At 41.3% G+C, this 16,365-nt stretch overlaps 1 protein-coding gene across 1 annotated transcript in view; it reads left to right on the forward strand.

Moving 5' to 3' along the window:
* The window catches only part of LOC132392124 (RNA-binding protein 44-like), an 80,304-nt gene that overhangs the window by 40,831 nt on the left and 23,108 nt on the right, over nucleotides 1-16,365 (forward strand). The window contains exons 8-10 of the mRNA XM_059965973.1: nucleotides 6,344-6,484; nucleotides 8,317-8,402; nucleotides 8,613-8,686. Of these exons, the coding sequence (XP_059821956.1) occupies nucleotides 6,344-6,484; nucleotides 8,317-8,402; nucleotides 8,613-8,686 (301 nt within the window). The remainder of the gene's footprint in view (nucleotides 1-6,343; nucleotides 6,485-8,316; nucleotides 8,403-8,612; nucleotides 8,687-16,365) is intronic.

Here is a 16,365-nt window from a genome sequence, read left to right on the forward strand (position 1 = left end):
TAGTTATTAGATTAGTTTTTTGCATAATTTTTTTTCTTTTTCTTTTTTCTGTTTTTTTATTATATATTACGATATACCTAGATTTGCCTTGTTTATTTATATATTGTATTGTCCATGATTTGGGAATACTCATTTATATTCTAATCATTGCTTATGTACTCTTTCACGTGCAGTTGAAATGTGTATGTTTGTAATCCCATTATCTATGTATCAATTGTATTTTGTTGATGTTAATAACAATGATAAAAAGATTGAAAAAGAAAGATAGTGCCCCCTTCCAATCAACTTTGGGCAGCTTCACTCTCATACCTCTGTAATTCCCTTTACTACACTGTAATACTGATACATATTGCTTTATTTTCTGCCTTCCAAACTGCAGGGTAAATTCAGTTATGGTCACTGGCTCCTAAGAGTTCCTTTACTTTAAGCTCCCTAATCAAATCTGGTTCAATACATGACTCCCAATCCAGAATTGCCTTTTCCCTAGTGGCCTCAACCACAAGCTGCTCTAAAAAGCCATCTTTTAGGATTCTATAAATTCACTCTCTTGGGATCCAGCATCCACCTGATTTTCCCAGTCTACCTGCACATTGAAATTCCCCCATGACTGTTGTAACATTGCCCTTTTGACATGCATTTTCTATCTCCCATGTAATTTATATCCCACATCCTGGCTACTGCTTGGAGGCCTGTATTAACAATTCCTATCAGAGTCTTGTTTTTACCCTTGCAGTTTTTTAGCTCTACCCACAGGGATTCTGCATCTTCCTATATAAACTCTTTTGAATGATTTGATTTCATTTTTTACCAACAGAGCCATGTGTCCTCTGCCTGTCTGCCTACTTTCAATATAATGTCATTCTTGGATGTTAAACTCTCAACTATGATCTTCTTTCATCCATGACTCAGTGATGCCCACAATGTCATACCTGCCAATTTCTAACAGTGCTACAAGATCATCTGCCTTATTCTGTATACTGCACGCATTCAAATTTAATACCTTCAGTCCTGTATTCATTGTCCTTTTTGATTTTGCCCCATGTTACACTTCTGCTGATCACTTTGTAGAGATCTGTTTTCACTTTGTCACAAACGAGTCTTTTTCTGTTGATCAGTGACAAAAAAGCCAAATTAAATCCACTGATTCAATGTTGTAAAACAATAAAACATTAAAACTTCTGGGGGGGGGGGAGTAATAATTTTTATAGGCATTGTATATTTAGGGTGGAGCTAGATCAATATTTAAAAGATGAAGGGTTATGGGAATCTGGCACAGGGGAGGAGTTGAAAACAGCATAAATCAGCCATTTTATATTGAATAAGGAGACAAGCTTTAGGGGCTGAATGACTGCTATTTTCTTGTAATTTCAAACAAATTAGAATCTTGATTATATATTTGATCCTAAGATGAGCTTCTGATCATATTATCACAGATCACATAATCCTACTTCAATAATGTGGCTAATCCCACCCCTGCTTAGTCTATCTACAGCTGAAAACTTACGTTAGTCCAAAATTCTGGTGGTTGTAGAACTTGCATGTTTATCGCATCCACCCCCTTCTGTAATTGACATGTTAGCTACTGCTATGAAAATACCTCAGTTTTATTGTTCTTTGTTTTTAAATCTATTCCTTCCCATTATTTCCTAGCCATCTAGAAGTCTGCTTGATGTAATATCTCTGTGCAAGCTCATACTTGACTTTTTATGCATTATTGTTATTTATTTTCCATTGGTTTTCATGTTTTCATCAGCCTTATCTCAAAGCTTTGGAATTCCCTCTTAAAATTCCTTTGCATCTTTACTCTTCTCCTTAAAGCCTTTTTAAATTAAATATTTGTATCTCCTTTACAAATCTTTATACTATGGTGTCAAATGCATTTTGATTTTTCTGTGAGATGTTGAGGTTTACACTATGTGTAACCTTGTCACCATGGCTCATAATAAACCAGGCTCATTATCTAACTCTGGCTAACAGCCTTGTGACTCAGTATTTCATGAGTAACAGTAAGAAGGCCACCTTCAATAAGCCTTTACAGGTCTAGGGTCGGTATGATTTGGGTTCAACCAAACAGGAAAGTTGGAACGTTCCAATCGGAACCAAAATTGTGGCGAGTGCTTTGTAAATATTGTCCCCCGCAAAGTTATCATTCGCAAGGAAATAATAGACCTTACAACAGCATAAAATTAAAGTGGAAATATATTTACAGTTATTTCAATTTTAACAAATAGTTAATAGAAAAAGAAAAAAAGGCCCATTACAGTTAAACCAGTCTAAGTGTGCACATAAACATTGGAGTCAATGGAGTTCATTTCTGAAGTAGTTGAATGTATCACTTTACTAAAGGCGTTGAACCCACATAACCAGCCACAGTTCAAACTTCCCTTGAAGAATGTTATGTACAAACTGGTCAACTCAGAAGTATTGGCACTTCCTCTTGGAACCATTCATCTGCACAAACCACTTCTTGTAAACAGTTTTCCCCTTTGAGCAGGCTTTTGTAAACATCTGACCTTGTGCTGTTCCCCGCATCTCCTTCTCTCCAACCACTGCCTGCCAAAATACCCAAAACCATCCCACTGTTCTTTAGAAATCTGATCCTGCCCAGCTCTCTCAAATGTTCCAATGCATCCCACTTCACAGAATGTTACCAAGACAAATCCGATTGGCTGACACAACATTCCTTAGTTGAGCAAATGACTCATTATCTTAGCAAAAACCAAAATACTAATCTATGAAGCTTAATTAGCAAAACCACTGCACTTTGCAGAAAGGCTGCTGAAATAAAATACTGGACAGCACAGTAGTAGGAATATAATATGTCCTTAACCGAGGTATTACGTCTGTTAAAGGAAATAGTTTTCTTTCCATTTTTCTCATGTTTTTAAACTACTTTAAATTTCTTTGTAGTTTGCAAATGCATGCTGTTAATGCACAAGGAGAAGCAACTCATCTTTTTCCCTATTTTGATTATCTCTTCTGTAAGTCAGATATCCTAGAATCCTTACTGTCCTGCAAAGAATAAAGAAGGAAAGAGTCAGGCCTGGAGGTGAATACAAAGGTGTGGAGGTGGAGAGTGTGGATTTTTTTTTTATCAATATTTAAAAGAGGGATGAATGCCAGTGTGATGATTAATGAGGAAGAGTGAGTAATATTGGATGGGATAAACATAAGAGCTGTATTAGAAGACTTAGCATTGATGGAAATTAGTAAACTACTAATTTTTTATGAAATATACTCTAGGCTGTTATAAAACAGAGGAGGAAATTGAGGAGAGACTGACTACTTTTTAATAATCCCTGGTTATAATATAGTGCAGGGTAATTGAAGCACTGCTGGTATTTTACATTGAAACTTAAGGGATATTGAAAGACCTAGATCGGGGGTCGGCAACCCGCGGCTCCGGAGCCACATGCGGCTCTTTTACGTCTGTGCTGCAGCTCCCTGTTGCTTTGGGAAATAATTGGTCAGTATTTAATTAAAATGTATTTTGTGTTAGTTTGTTAGTTTTTGAAATGTAATTCTAAATTTGAAGATTATGGTGATCTTGTACAATCTAAATAAGACATTGTGGCGACCCATTTCCTGGCACATTGGAACCGGCTCACAATTAGCCAGTGTTCAGGCTAAGGGAGATAGCCTACGGGGGTTTGTGAGTATGTGTCTTTTGCAGCATCCGCGCCCATGGGGGGCGGGTTGAGGGAGGCTTAAAAGCAAGGCTGTTTAGTTTGAATAAAGCTATCTTTGACTGCAGTTTACTGACTGCGTGTAGCATACCGCTACAACGTGTTTTTATCGCTGGCTGTCCAGAGGGGAGGCGCTGAAACGCTTTGCCGCGTGTCTGGAAGAAGTGAAAACGTTCCTGGGCAGCAAAGGGCTCACCTTTCCTGAGCTGGAACGGCCAGAGTGGCTGGAAAAGCTACACTTCATGGTAGACATGACAGCGCACCTGAACACGCTGAACACAGCTCTTCAGGGGTAAGGACGTACAGCCCTGCACATGTTGGAGGATGTTTTGGCATTCGAGCGGAAGTTCACAGTGCTTGCCAGAGATTTACAGAAAGGCACATTGTCTCACTTCCCCAATTTGAGAGAGTTCAAACAAGGTCACGACGTGATAAATTTGGAGTATTTACATTCTGCAATCATCGCAATGCAAACGTCGTTTGGGAAACGCTTCTGTGAGTTCAGAGAGGAAAAAAAAACACATTATCCTTCCCGGTCACTCCCCGAAGCATCGATCCATCCCTACTGAATACGACTGCATTGTCAGGTGTGAGTCAACCTGACCAAGTATGATAAATATTTTAATTGCCTATTATTTTACATATATTCATATGTTTTCATTGTTCAGTGAAATAGTCCTTATATTTTTCAGGTTGACAGCTGGCTGACGTTATTTTTGGTTTGCTGCTGGCGGCAAATTTAAGTTTGGCGTTTTTCATAAATACAAGAAGGACTCAAATAGACATTGAGTATTTTACTTAAAAGTAACCTTCAACCCAATGTCTTTTTTCGGAGTTCAAAATGTTTTTGTTGCATGCAGAAATGTAATTTCGTTTTCTCTGCAGGAGTTCATCAATTTCATAAATGCAACACATTATAGTTTATTTATACATAGCTTAAAGGCAAAAAAAAACGTATGCAGTGTTATTTCATTTTAAATGTCAAATGGGTTTTGCGGCTCCCAGTGTTTTCTTTTCTGTGGGAAACGGGTCCAAGTGGCTCTTTCAGTGGTAAAGGTTGCTGACCCCTGACCTAGATAGATTGGACATAGAAAGGTTGTTTCCATTAGTAGGAGAGTCTTTAATTCGAAGGCACAAAATAAAGGGGTATCCTTTTAAAAGAGATGAGGAATTTCATCAGCCAGAGGGTGGTGAATTTGTGGAATTTTTATGCCACAGTGGACTCTGGAAGTCAAGTTATTAGGTGCATTTAAGGCAGAGTTTGATAAATTCTTGATTTTAAAGGGGTTATTTTAAAGGGTTATGGGAAGAAGGCAGGACAACGACCTTGAAAAAACATCAGCCGTGATTGAGTGGTAAAAGATTTGATGGATAGAATGACCTAATTTTACTTCTATATCATATGGTCTGTTTTATTTCAAACGATGAATAAATTGAATAATTGTAAGCCATTTATTTTTAATGTTGGAAAAATCATTGGAATTAGTTCTAAGAAATGGCATATATCTTTGTTCAGAAAGTCATAAATTAATTGGGGACCATCAGCATGGATTTATTAAAGAATGATTGTTTCAAATTAACTAGTATTTTTAAAGAGGTCTAAAATACATTAGGTAAAGGTAGTGCATTTGATGTAGGTTACCATCTGGGTAGACTGCAATCCTTTCATGAACCTTGAATTCTCTATCTTCTAGTAACTATTCCCCCGCTGTCCTTTTTCTCTTTCCCCAATCTACCTATCCCCCATCACTGTCTCATCCTCCTCCTTCACCTATTCTATTTTCCTATGATTCACATATTCTCATTCTCTTCTCTCCTCCACTACTCCCATTTATCCATCCTACCCCACCCCACCCCACCCCCTTGACTTGATTCCATCCTTCTCTCCTATCAGATTCCATCATCTCCAGCACTGTGTCACTTCCACCTATCACTTCCAGCTTCTGGAGCTACACCCACTCTTTCCACCTCTGTCTGCCTTTCATACCACTCCATCCAACACCCCCCCCCCCCCCCCATCACCAAGCTGAATTAATCTATTGCCTGCCAGCTCTTCCCCTACTCCTTCCTTTCACCTTCTTATACTAGCTAGCATCCTTCTATCTTTCAGTCTGGATAGATGAAAGGTCTCAACCCAAAATGTCAACTATATTTTCCTCTCCAAATGCTGCCTAACTGATATGTTCCTCTAGATTACATGTTGCTGACTGCCAAGGACTCTTGGGCTGATATTGAGTTGATAGTGATTGACTATTAGGACCTTTTGTAACAAATAGTTTCATGGTCTTTTCATGGACATTACTGTATTTCAGAACTTTGTGATTAAATATCTAACATAGCATCACCTACCCTTTTTAAATCCTGAGCCTTTGTGTAGCATTAAGTTCAAATGATGAACTATTATGTTGTTAGCTTTCAAGTTAAGTTCAATTTAGCGGCATAGTTTTTTGTAGAAGGGTGTTTGTAGAGCAGTATTTGTGCAAGTGAATTCAGCCATAACTATTAATTCTAACTCCAACCAACTTGGCCAGTTTGGATAATTAAATTTATGACATAACCTTTTACACTGTGCTACTTCTGAAGATTTTAATTAATTCAGATAAAATTGTTAGTAAAGTATTTAAATTTTAATTTTCTTCTCTGAAAACGAACTACAGCCAAGGACCTTGAAGTAACTGGTGACTGGTTTGATGCAGAAGAGAATTTTGTTTCCCCTGGTGACCCTGAACCAACAGAAGGGAAGGTGAATGATCAAGGTGGAGCTGTAGCAGCAATAGGTGAACCAAGAAGCAATGAATGTAAGAAGAAAAGTCATATCCAAATTAACTCATTGAAGTTTAGAGATTTGATTATTGTTATGTTCCAGTTTTTTAAATGCTTCAGCCATAAACATTGTCTATCGAATAGATAGTTTCTTTGCTTTAAATGTCAAAACGGTCCCAATTAGCTTTTTTTCACTATTACTTGGTGATGTCAGTAAAGGTGTTTGTGTAGAATATTGTACCGTTTAAGTTAGGGATTGATAAGATATTGCAGAACGGGAAGTTTCATGTTTACTTTCTGTAACTCAGTCATCAATCTGTTTTAGTGCTGATGATTAGAACATATGCCTGGGGATAAAGAGTGGGAGGTATTTCAGCTTAGAAAGTATTTTCCCTTTGTTCTTGTGTTACTCCAATATTTCAATTCTCAAGTTGCACCAGCTTCAAAGGTATAATTCTAGCTCAGGTTGCTTTTAGCCATGATGGCACTTTGAAGAATCCTGCATTCACTTAACTGAAATCTCCCATGTGTGGGATGGCATCCTTGGAGTTGGGATTTGACAAAGGCCTTGATAGCCAAAAGTTGCCATGTGCCACCTATGGTTTTGTACCTGTGTTGAAAATTCTTATGTTCATCCATTTCTATTCCATTCATTTCTACACACGATACTCTCTTTTAAGTTTGAACTACATGGATGCACACAGCTTCATATTCACTAGTGTACACAATTTATAGCAGAACTCCCATTTGCTGAGAGTTTCTAAACTTCTAACTGAGCTATGAATTGAAATAGTTACTTACAAAACCAGAGGACCATGTTTAAAAGGTTACTCACTTAAAGGAAATCAGGCAAAAAAATTGAGATTTTAAGTCTTCGAAACTATTCCACAAAGAATGATGAAAGCGAAATCCTTGAATAATTTTAAGAGAGAGGTAAAGGGATTGTTGATAAGCAGTTTTCCAGGGGATGCAGGACTACAGAGTTGAGATTACAACACATCAATTATGTTATTGTAAACACAACAGATTCTGTAGATGCTGAAAACCCAGAGCAACACACACAAAATGAGGGAGGAACTCAGCAGGTCTTGCAGCATCTATGCAGGTGAAATAACAGTTAACATTTTGAGATGAGACCTTTCATCAGGTTTGGAAAGTAAGGGAGGAGAAGCCAAAATAAGAAGGTGGGGGGGAAGGAAAGGTGTCCATACTGGCAGGTGATAGATGAAACCAGTTGTGGAGAAGGTGGGTGGGTAAAGGGTCTAAAAGGTAAAGGGCTCTATATTAGTTTAATTGCAGCATTTATATTTCCTGCACTTGTCATTCAATGACACCTACCATAAATTTCCCAGATCTCTAGGTATTTAGGGTAAGATATTGGTCTGCTTGTATGGCTGGACTCCCATGTGCTCCATCTGTGCTGTTGAATTGCAGAATTCATACATTTCATGGCTATTTTTTCCTCAACTGTCAGTTTTATTCCTCAGAGGAATACATCTGTCAGGTCTTTGTTGCCTTTCAATATGTCAATCATCCAGACACTTTGTTCTCATAAATCCAAATAGCAAAGTGGTGGGTTCGTGAAAGCACTGCTGGGAGTGGTGAGGGGACATTTGAGAGACCCTTAGATAGGCAGATGGATGGAAGCAAAATAGAGATGTGGGAGAGGGAAGTGTTAGATTGATCTTAGAGTAGGTTAAAAGATCGGCACAATATTGTGGCCAAAGTGCCTGTGCTGTGGTGGTTCTATGTATCTCCCTTCCATTTGATGGAAGATTAACACATTTTCTGTAATAATTTGATGATTAGTATGTTGTAAGTCTTGTCTGCTTATTTATCAAGGATAATAATTTACCTGTACTTATAGGTGTTCATGTTGATAAATCTGTGGAAAAAGAGACAGCTCAAACAAGTTATATTTATATAGATGGATTGTCCACAATAGTAACAGAGGTACTGTATTTTTAAATACCATTCAATCACATTTCATCTGTAAGTAAACTCATCAAATTTTCTGCTTTATCAAAAATATTAACCCATGTAAGTTGTTAAAGTAAAAATCTGATAGTTTATTGAATACTTGCACAAGAATATTGCTGATGATTGCTTTGTATGCAATTGTGATAATCAAGTAACAATGAACTTTGCTTCTACTTTCACCAGGTGGAATTAAAAAGGCTTTTACAGAAGTACCATGTGTCAGGTGTTTGGCTTGGTAACTTGCACAATGATTACAGGTAATTGCTTAAATGGTTGTGCTGTTCTGTGCAATTGGAGAGGAGCTGGGAAGGATATAATGGCTAGGTTTGAACATTACAACAATCAGAACCTGTGTTGAATTGAAGAGATGTCAGAATGGAGATTTATTTCATATGGTACCGGAGGGACATCGGGACTGCTGTGTACTTTGCTTCATGGAAACATGGCTCACCACCGCCATTTCTATGCAGCATTGCAGCCGAATGGCTTCACCATTCACTATAAAGACAGGGCAGTTGAGTTTTTTAAAGGTAAAGGAGGTGATTAGGCAACTCCTGCCTAAGGAAGGGTCTGCGATTTACTATCGCTACAGCAGATGCAATCTCACTGCCTCTTCATTCAGCCTTGGATCACCTGGACAATAGTAATACTTACATCAGGCTGCTATTCATTGATTATAGCTCAGCATTCAACACAATCATACGCTCAATTCTAATCAATAAACTCCAAACCCTGGGTCTCTGTATCTCACTCTGCAACTGGATTCTTGACTTCCTCACCAGGCGACCAGTCTGTGTGGATCAGAATTAACATTTCCTCCTCGTTAGCAGTTAACACTGGTGTATCTCAAAGATGCATGCTTAGCCCACTGTGGCTAGGCACAGCTCAAACACCATCTATAAATTTCCCGTCAACATTATTGTTGGCAGAATTTCAGATGGTGATGAGGAGGCATACAGGAGTGAGATAGATCTGCTGGTTGAGTGGTGTTGCAACAACCTTGTGCTCAAAGTCGGTAGGACCAAGGAACTGATTGTGGACTTCAGGAAGAGGAAGTTGAGGGAACACACACCAGTTCTCATCAGGGGATTACCTGTGGAAAGGGTTGAGCAGTTTCAAGTTCTTGGGTGTCATTATCTCTGAAGGTCTATCATATTGATGGAATTACTAAAAAGGGCATGATAGTGACGATATTTCTACAGGTGTTTGAGGAGACTTAGTATGTCACTAGTCACTTGCAATTTCTACTGGTGTTCCATGGGGAGCATTCTAACTGGTTGTATCAGCACCTGGTATGGAGGGGCCACTAGACCCGATTGGAAAAAGCTGCAGAAAGTTGTGCACTCAGACAGTTACATCATGGGCACTAGCCTCCCCAGCATCAGGACAGCTTCAAAAGGCAATGCCACAAAAAAAGTGCCATCCATCACTAAGGATCCCATCACCCAGGACCTGCCTTCTTCTCATTACTACCATCAAAGAGGAGGTACAAGATCCTGAAAAGACACACCTATCAGGGACAGTTCTTTCCCTCTCCCATCAGATTTTTGATTGGACAATGACTCCATGAGCACTAACTCTCTTTTTTTGCTCTCTTTTTGCACTACTTATTTAATTTAATCAATTTCATAAATACTGTACTACTTGTAATTTATAGTTTTTATTGTATATTGCAATGTACTGCTGCCACAAAACAACAAATTTCACAATATAATCCAGTGATAGTAAACCTGATTCTGATTTTGAAATTTTGTTCTAATTTATTTAGTTTGCATTCTGTCTTTTACTGTATCTATAAGAAATGAATGAGGTCCTTTCCCTAAAAAATTCAAAATTGAAGTTGCTTTTTGTCACATGTACAGATGCAATTAAAAGCTTACTTGCACTTGCATCATAGGCACATAGCATTATATAAGCGGTATTCACAAGAAAAACATAAACAAAATTTTCACAAAAAATATAATTAGATAAAAAACCGCAAGTTCATTTTAGTACAAAGTAGTACCAATCTTGCTGAACTATATTGATTAGGATAATGCTTGTTCGAAAACCACCTCCACTGCACTTTTTTAAAGTTTTACATTTTATTCTGCCTAATTGCTTTACCTCAGTAATGATTTGGTTTGTATAAACAGTCTGCAAAACAAACATTTTGAATGTAACTTGGTACATGTGACCATAAACCTATTCCAATAAGTAGCTGTTATAGAGTGATAGAACTCTACAGCACGGAAACAGGTCCTTTGGCCCATCGAGTCCATGCCAAACTATTCTTCTGTGTGGTCTCATTGATCTACACCTGGACCATGACCTTCTATACTCTTTCCACGTTGCACCTCTCCAAATGTCTTAAATGTTGAAATCAAACCCACGTCCACCACTTTCACTGTCAACTCTTTCCACTCGGTCATCACCCTCTGAGCGAAGAATTTTCCCCTCATGTTCCCCTTAAACATTTCACCTTTCACTTTAACCCATGACCTCTAGTTCTAGTCTCACCCAACCTCTTGCATTTATCCTGTCTGTACCTCTCATAATTTTGTATACTTCTATCAAATCTCCCCTCTATCTTCTATGTTCTAGGCAATGTCCTAATCTATTCAACCTTTCCCTGTAATTCAGGTACTCACATCCCAGTAACATTCTCACTGCTAATGTAATGGCCTCTCTGTAATGTTTCATTGCTAAGGTAATGGTTTTTTCTGTAGCAGCAATGTTTGGGTTATGACTAGAGATAACGAGACATGTTAGCCAATGAGCGGAATGTTCTTTCTTGTGTGACTGGGAGCCGGGAATTTGATGTCTTTTGCTGGGGAGAGACAAGGAGAGAAGACACGAATGGAGGGAGTTGGTAGACTGCCGGACGGAGTGGACCTAGGGCGAGGGTCCGAAGGTCAGCGATGATCGGAGGATGTCGATGGTGGACGAATGGCCTTATCAGTGAGCTCCAATGTTGCACAGTAGACTGTTTCATGAGAATGGGCTCTCTTTTTTCTTTGTTTCTTTACTAACCATATAGTCAAATTAAGAATTGTAAAGCTCAATCATTTAATCACATATTGTTTACAGTTTGTTTTTTTGTGGTACTGATTTCTAACAGGGGACACATCGAGCAGCATCCACCCAAACAGGATTTCTTAAGTTTGGCCGGGCTGGAGGTTATTATCCCCTAGCCAAACTGAGAGTTACAGAATCTTATTGATATCTTTTCTGTAAGTAGGTGAGCAGAACTGCACACAGTACTCCAAATCAGGCCTCACCAACGTCTTACACAACTTCAATATAACATCCCAACTCTTGTATTCAGTACTCTGATTTATGAATATGCAAAAAGCTGTCTTTATGATCCTATCTACCTGTGACACATCTTTCAAGGAATTAAAGATCTGTATTCCCAGATCTCTCTGTTCAAATGCTCTTCTATTCCTGGTTTGTCCTCCAGAAGTGCAACACCTCATACTTGTCTGTATTAAGTTCAATCTGCTATTTCTCAGTCCATTGTTCCAGCTGGTCCAGATCCTGCTGCAAACTCTGATAGCCTTCCTCACCATCCTCTATGCCTCCTATTTTGGTGTCATCTGCAAATTTGCTGATCCAATTTACCACATTATCATGCAGATCATAGATGTACGTAGATGACAAAAAACATGGTCCTAAAATTGATCCCTGTGGCACCACCACTAGTCAGAGGCCTCCCATCAGAGAGGCCAATATCTACTACCGCTCTCTGGCTTCTCCTGCAGAGCCAATGTCTAATCCAATTTACTACCTCATTCTCAATGTCAAGCGACTGAACCATCTTGACCAACCTCCTACTCAGGACTTTGTCAAAGGCTTTGCTGAAGTCCATGTATACAACATCCACTGCCTTACCTTCATCAACTTTCCAAGTAACAAATTATCCTCAAATAATTCAATGAGATTGATTATACACAAACTACCATGCACAAAGCATGTTGACTAATCCATAATTAGTCCCTGACTATTTCTGCCCTTGAACTTAGTGGTGTGGGACTTAAGTCTTCTGTAGCTCCTGCCTCACAGCAGCTGCAGGAATATGACGTGGCCCAGGTGGTGGGGATCTTTGATGGTGGCTGTTGTCTTATTGAGTCTCCTTACAGGAGTGTGGATACTACTGATAGTGGGGAGAGATGTACCTGCAGGATATTAGGCAGAGTTCACTGCTCTACAGCTCCTTGCATTCATATGCATTTGAATTGCCAATCAGGATACTTTCAACTATACATCTGTAGAAATTTAAAGGCAACACGAGTGAATCTGCAGATGCTGGAAATAAATAAAAAGACAAAATGCTGGCAGAGCTCAGCAGGCCAGACAGCATTTATAGAAGGAGGTAGTGACGACGTTTCGGGCCGAAACCCCATCAGGAGTAAAGTAACATGGGATGGTCGAGGGGGGGATAAGAAATGGGGGGAGGGATGAAGTAGAGAGCTGGGAAGTGATAGGCTGGAGGGAAAACAGCTAGGGGGAAGGTGGAGAATTATGGGAAATAAAAGAGAAAGAAAGGTAGGGCTGGGGGGAGATTATAGTGAGGGGAGGGAAAGAGAGAGAAAGAGAACCAGACTAAAATTATAGCTAGGGATGGGGTGGGGGGGGGGGGCAGGGGTATCAACAGAGGTCTGTGAGTTGAATGTTCATGCCAGCAGGTAGGAGGCTACCCAGGCGGGAGATAAGGTATTGCTCCATCGACCTGCGTGTGGCCTCATCTTGACAGTAGAGGAGGCCATGGACAGACATATCGGAGTGGGAGTGGTCTGGAATTGAAGTGTGTGGCCACAGGGAGATCCTGCTACTGCTGGAGGACTGAGGGCCAGTGTTCGGCAAAACAGACTCCCAGTCTGCGGCTGGTCTCCCTAATGTATAAATGGCCACATTGGGGGCACCGGATACAGTATATTACCCCAGTTGACTTGCAGGTGAAGTGGTGCCTCAACTGAAAGGACTGTCTGGGGCTTAGGATGGTGGTGAGGGAAGAAGTGTGGGGGCAGGTGTAGCACTTCTTCCGTTTGCAGGGACAAGTGACTGGAGGGAGGTCAGTGGGGAGGGATTGGCGGGGGGGAGAATGGACAAGGGAGTCGCGTAGGGAGCAATCCCTGCAGAAAGCTGAGAGTGGGGGGGGGGAGGGGAAGATGTGGCTGGTGGTGGGATCCCGTAGGAGGTGGTAGAAGTTACAGAGGATTATACGTTGGATCTGTAGGCTGGTAGGGTGATAGGTGAGGACCGGGGGACTCTATCCCTGGTGGGCTGGCGGGGGTTGGGGTGAGGGCAGAGGTGCATGAAACACGGGAGACACGTTGGAGGGCAGAGTTGATAGTAGATGAAGGGAAGCCCCTTTCTTTAAAAAAGGAATATCTCCTTTGTCCTAGAATGAAAGGCCTCATCCTGAGAGCAGATGCGACGGAGGCAGAGGAATTGAGAGAAAGGGGTAGCATTTTTGCAGGAGACCGGGTGGGAGGAGGAATAGTCTAGGTAGCTGTGGGAGTCTGTAGGTTTGTAGTAGATAGGCTGTCTCCAGAGGTAGAAACAGAAAGATCTAGAAAGGGGAGGGAGGTGTTGGAAATAGACAACTCGCTGACACCTCCTCTTATCTACCCCTGGACCATGACCCCACTAGGGAGCACCAGTCCATTGTCTCCCAAACCATTTCCGATCTCATCAGCTCGGAAGATCTCCCATCCACGGCCACCAAACTTATAGTTCCCACACCCCGCACTTCCCGTTTCTACCTCCTACCTAAGATTCACAAACCTGCCTGTCCAGGCAGACCCATTGTCTCTGCTGCTGCCCCACTGAACTCATTTCTGCCTATCTCGACTCTTTTATCTCCCCTTGTTCAATCCCTTCCCATCTATGTCCGTGATACTTCCCATGCTTTACATCTTTTCAAAGATTTCAAGTTCCCTGGCCCCCACCGCCTCATTTTCACCATGGACGTCCAGTCCCTATATACCTCTATCCCCCAGCAGGAAGGTCTCCAAGCTCTCCATTTCTTCCTGGGTTCCAGACCCAGCCAGTCGTCCTCGACTATCACTCTTCTCCGCCTTGCCAAATTAGTCCTCACCCTTAATAATTTCTCCTTTCGCTCCTCCCACTTTCTCCTAAAGGTGTAGCCATGGGCATCCGCATGGGTCCTAGCCATTGCTGCCTTTCTGTCGGCCATGTGGAGCAATCTATGTTCCAAGCCTACACCAGTATCTGTCCTCCTCTTTTCTTACGTTATATCGACGACTGCATTGGCGCTGCTTCCTGCACACATGCTGAGCTTGTCGACTTCATTAACTTCGCCTCCAACTTTCACCCTGCCCTCAAATTCACCTGGTATATTTCCGACACCTCCCTCCCCTTTCTAGATCTTTCTGTTTCTCTGGAGACAGCCTATCCACCAATGTCTACTGCAAACCTACAAACTCCCACAGCTACCTAGACTATTCCTCCTCCCACCCTGTCTCCTACAAAAAAGCTATCCCTTTCTCTCAATTCCTCTGCCTCCGCTGCATCTGCTCTCAGGATGAGGCCTTTCATTCTAGGGCAAAGGAGATGTCTTCCTTTTTCCTTCGTCCACTATCATCTCTGCCCTCCATCGCATCTCCTGTATTTCACGCACCTCTGCCCTCACCCCAGCCCACCAGGGATAGAGTCCCCCTGGTCCTCACCTATCACCCTACCAGCCTACAGATCCAATGTACAATCCTCCGTAACTTCCATCACCTCCTATGGGATCCCACCACCAGCCACATCTTCCCCTCCACTCCACTCTCGGCTTTCCGCAGGGATCGCTCTCTACACGACTCCCTTGTCCATTCATCCCTGCCTCCCAATCCCTCCCCATTGACCTCCCTCCAGGCACTTGTCCCTGCAAACAGAAGAAGTGCTACACCTGCCCCCACACTTCTTCCCTCACCACCATCCCAGGCCCCAGACAGTCCTTTCAGGTGAGGCACCACTTCACCTGTGAGTCAACTGGGGTGATATAGTATCCGGTGCTCCCAGTGTGGCCATTTATACATTGGGGAGACCTGCCGCAGACTTGGAGACCATTTCACCGAACACCGGCGCTCAGTCCTCCAGCAGTGGCGGGATCTCCCTGCAGCCACACACTTCAATTCCACAGACCACTCCCACTCCGACATGTCTGTCCATGGCCTCCTCTACCGTCAAGATGAGTCCACACGCTGGTCGATGGAGCAATACCTTATCTCCCGCCTAGGTAGCCTCCTACCTGCCAGCATGAACATTCAACTCACAGACCTCTGTTGATATCCCTGCCCCCCCCACCCCATCCCTATCTATAATTTTAGTCTGGTTCTCTTTCTCTTGTCCCCCCTCACTATAATCTCCCCCCAGCCCTACCTTTCTTTCTCTTTTATTTCCCATAATTCTCCACCTTCCCCTTAGCTCATTTCCCTCCAGCCTATCACTTTCCAGCTCTCTACTTCATCCCTCCCCCCACTTCTTATCCCCCCTCGACCATCCCATGTTACTTCACTCCTGATGAAGGGTTTCGGCCCAAAACATCATCACTACCTCCTCCCAAAGATGCTGTCTGGCCAGCTGGGTTCTGCCAGCATTTTGTGTTTTTATCTGTAGAAATTTGTTAAAATTACTGTGTTCCTATAAAGTGTTCATATTGCACTGTTAATATAGACACAGAAACAAAATAAGACAAAAGAGAATTAAGAACTATTCCATTAAATTAGAAAATTTTCTACTCTGTTCTTTCCTCCATTTATTTCCTTTACACTAAAGTAACATTATTACTGTCTTTACACCGCTGTATTTCTTAAAGTGGATATTAAATTTTTATTTCTAATAATTTCATGTAATACATCGGAGCCAAAGCCTCAGCATAATTTGTATGTTTGCTCTTTATATACCAGAGGTTTTCTTAATGTTTATAATATTTTTCAAAGTACAA

This window comes from Hypanus sabinus, chromosome 4 (assembly GCF_030144855.1).
Source record: "Hypanus sabinus isolate sHypSab1 chromosome 4, sHypSab1.hap1, whole genome shotgun sequence".
Lineage (NCBI taxonomy): Eukaryota > Metazoa > Chordata > Chondrichthyes > Myliobatiformes > Dasyatidae > Hypanus > Hypanus sabinus.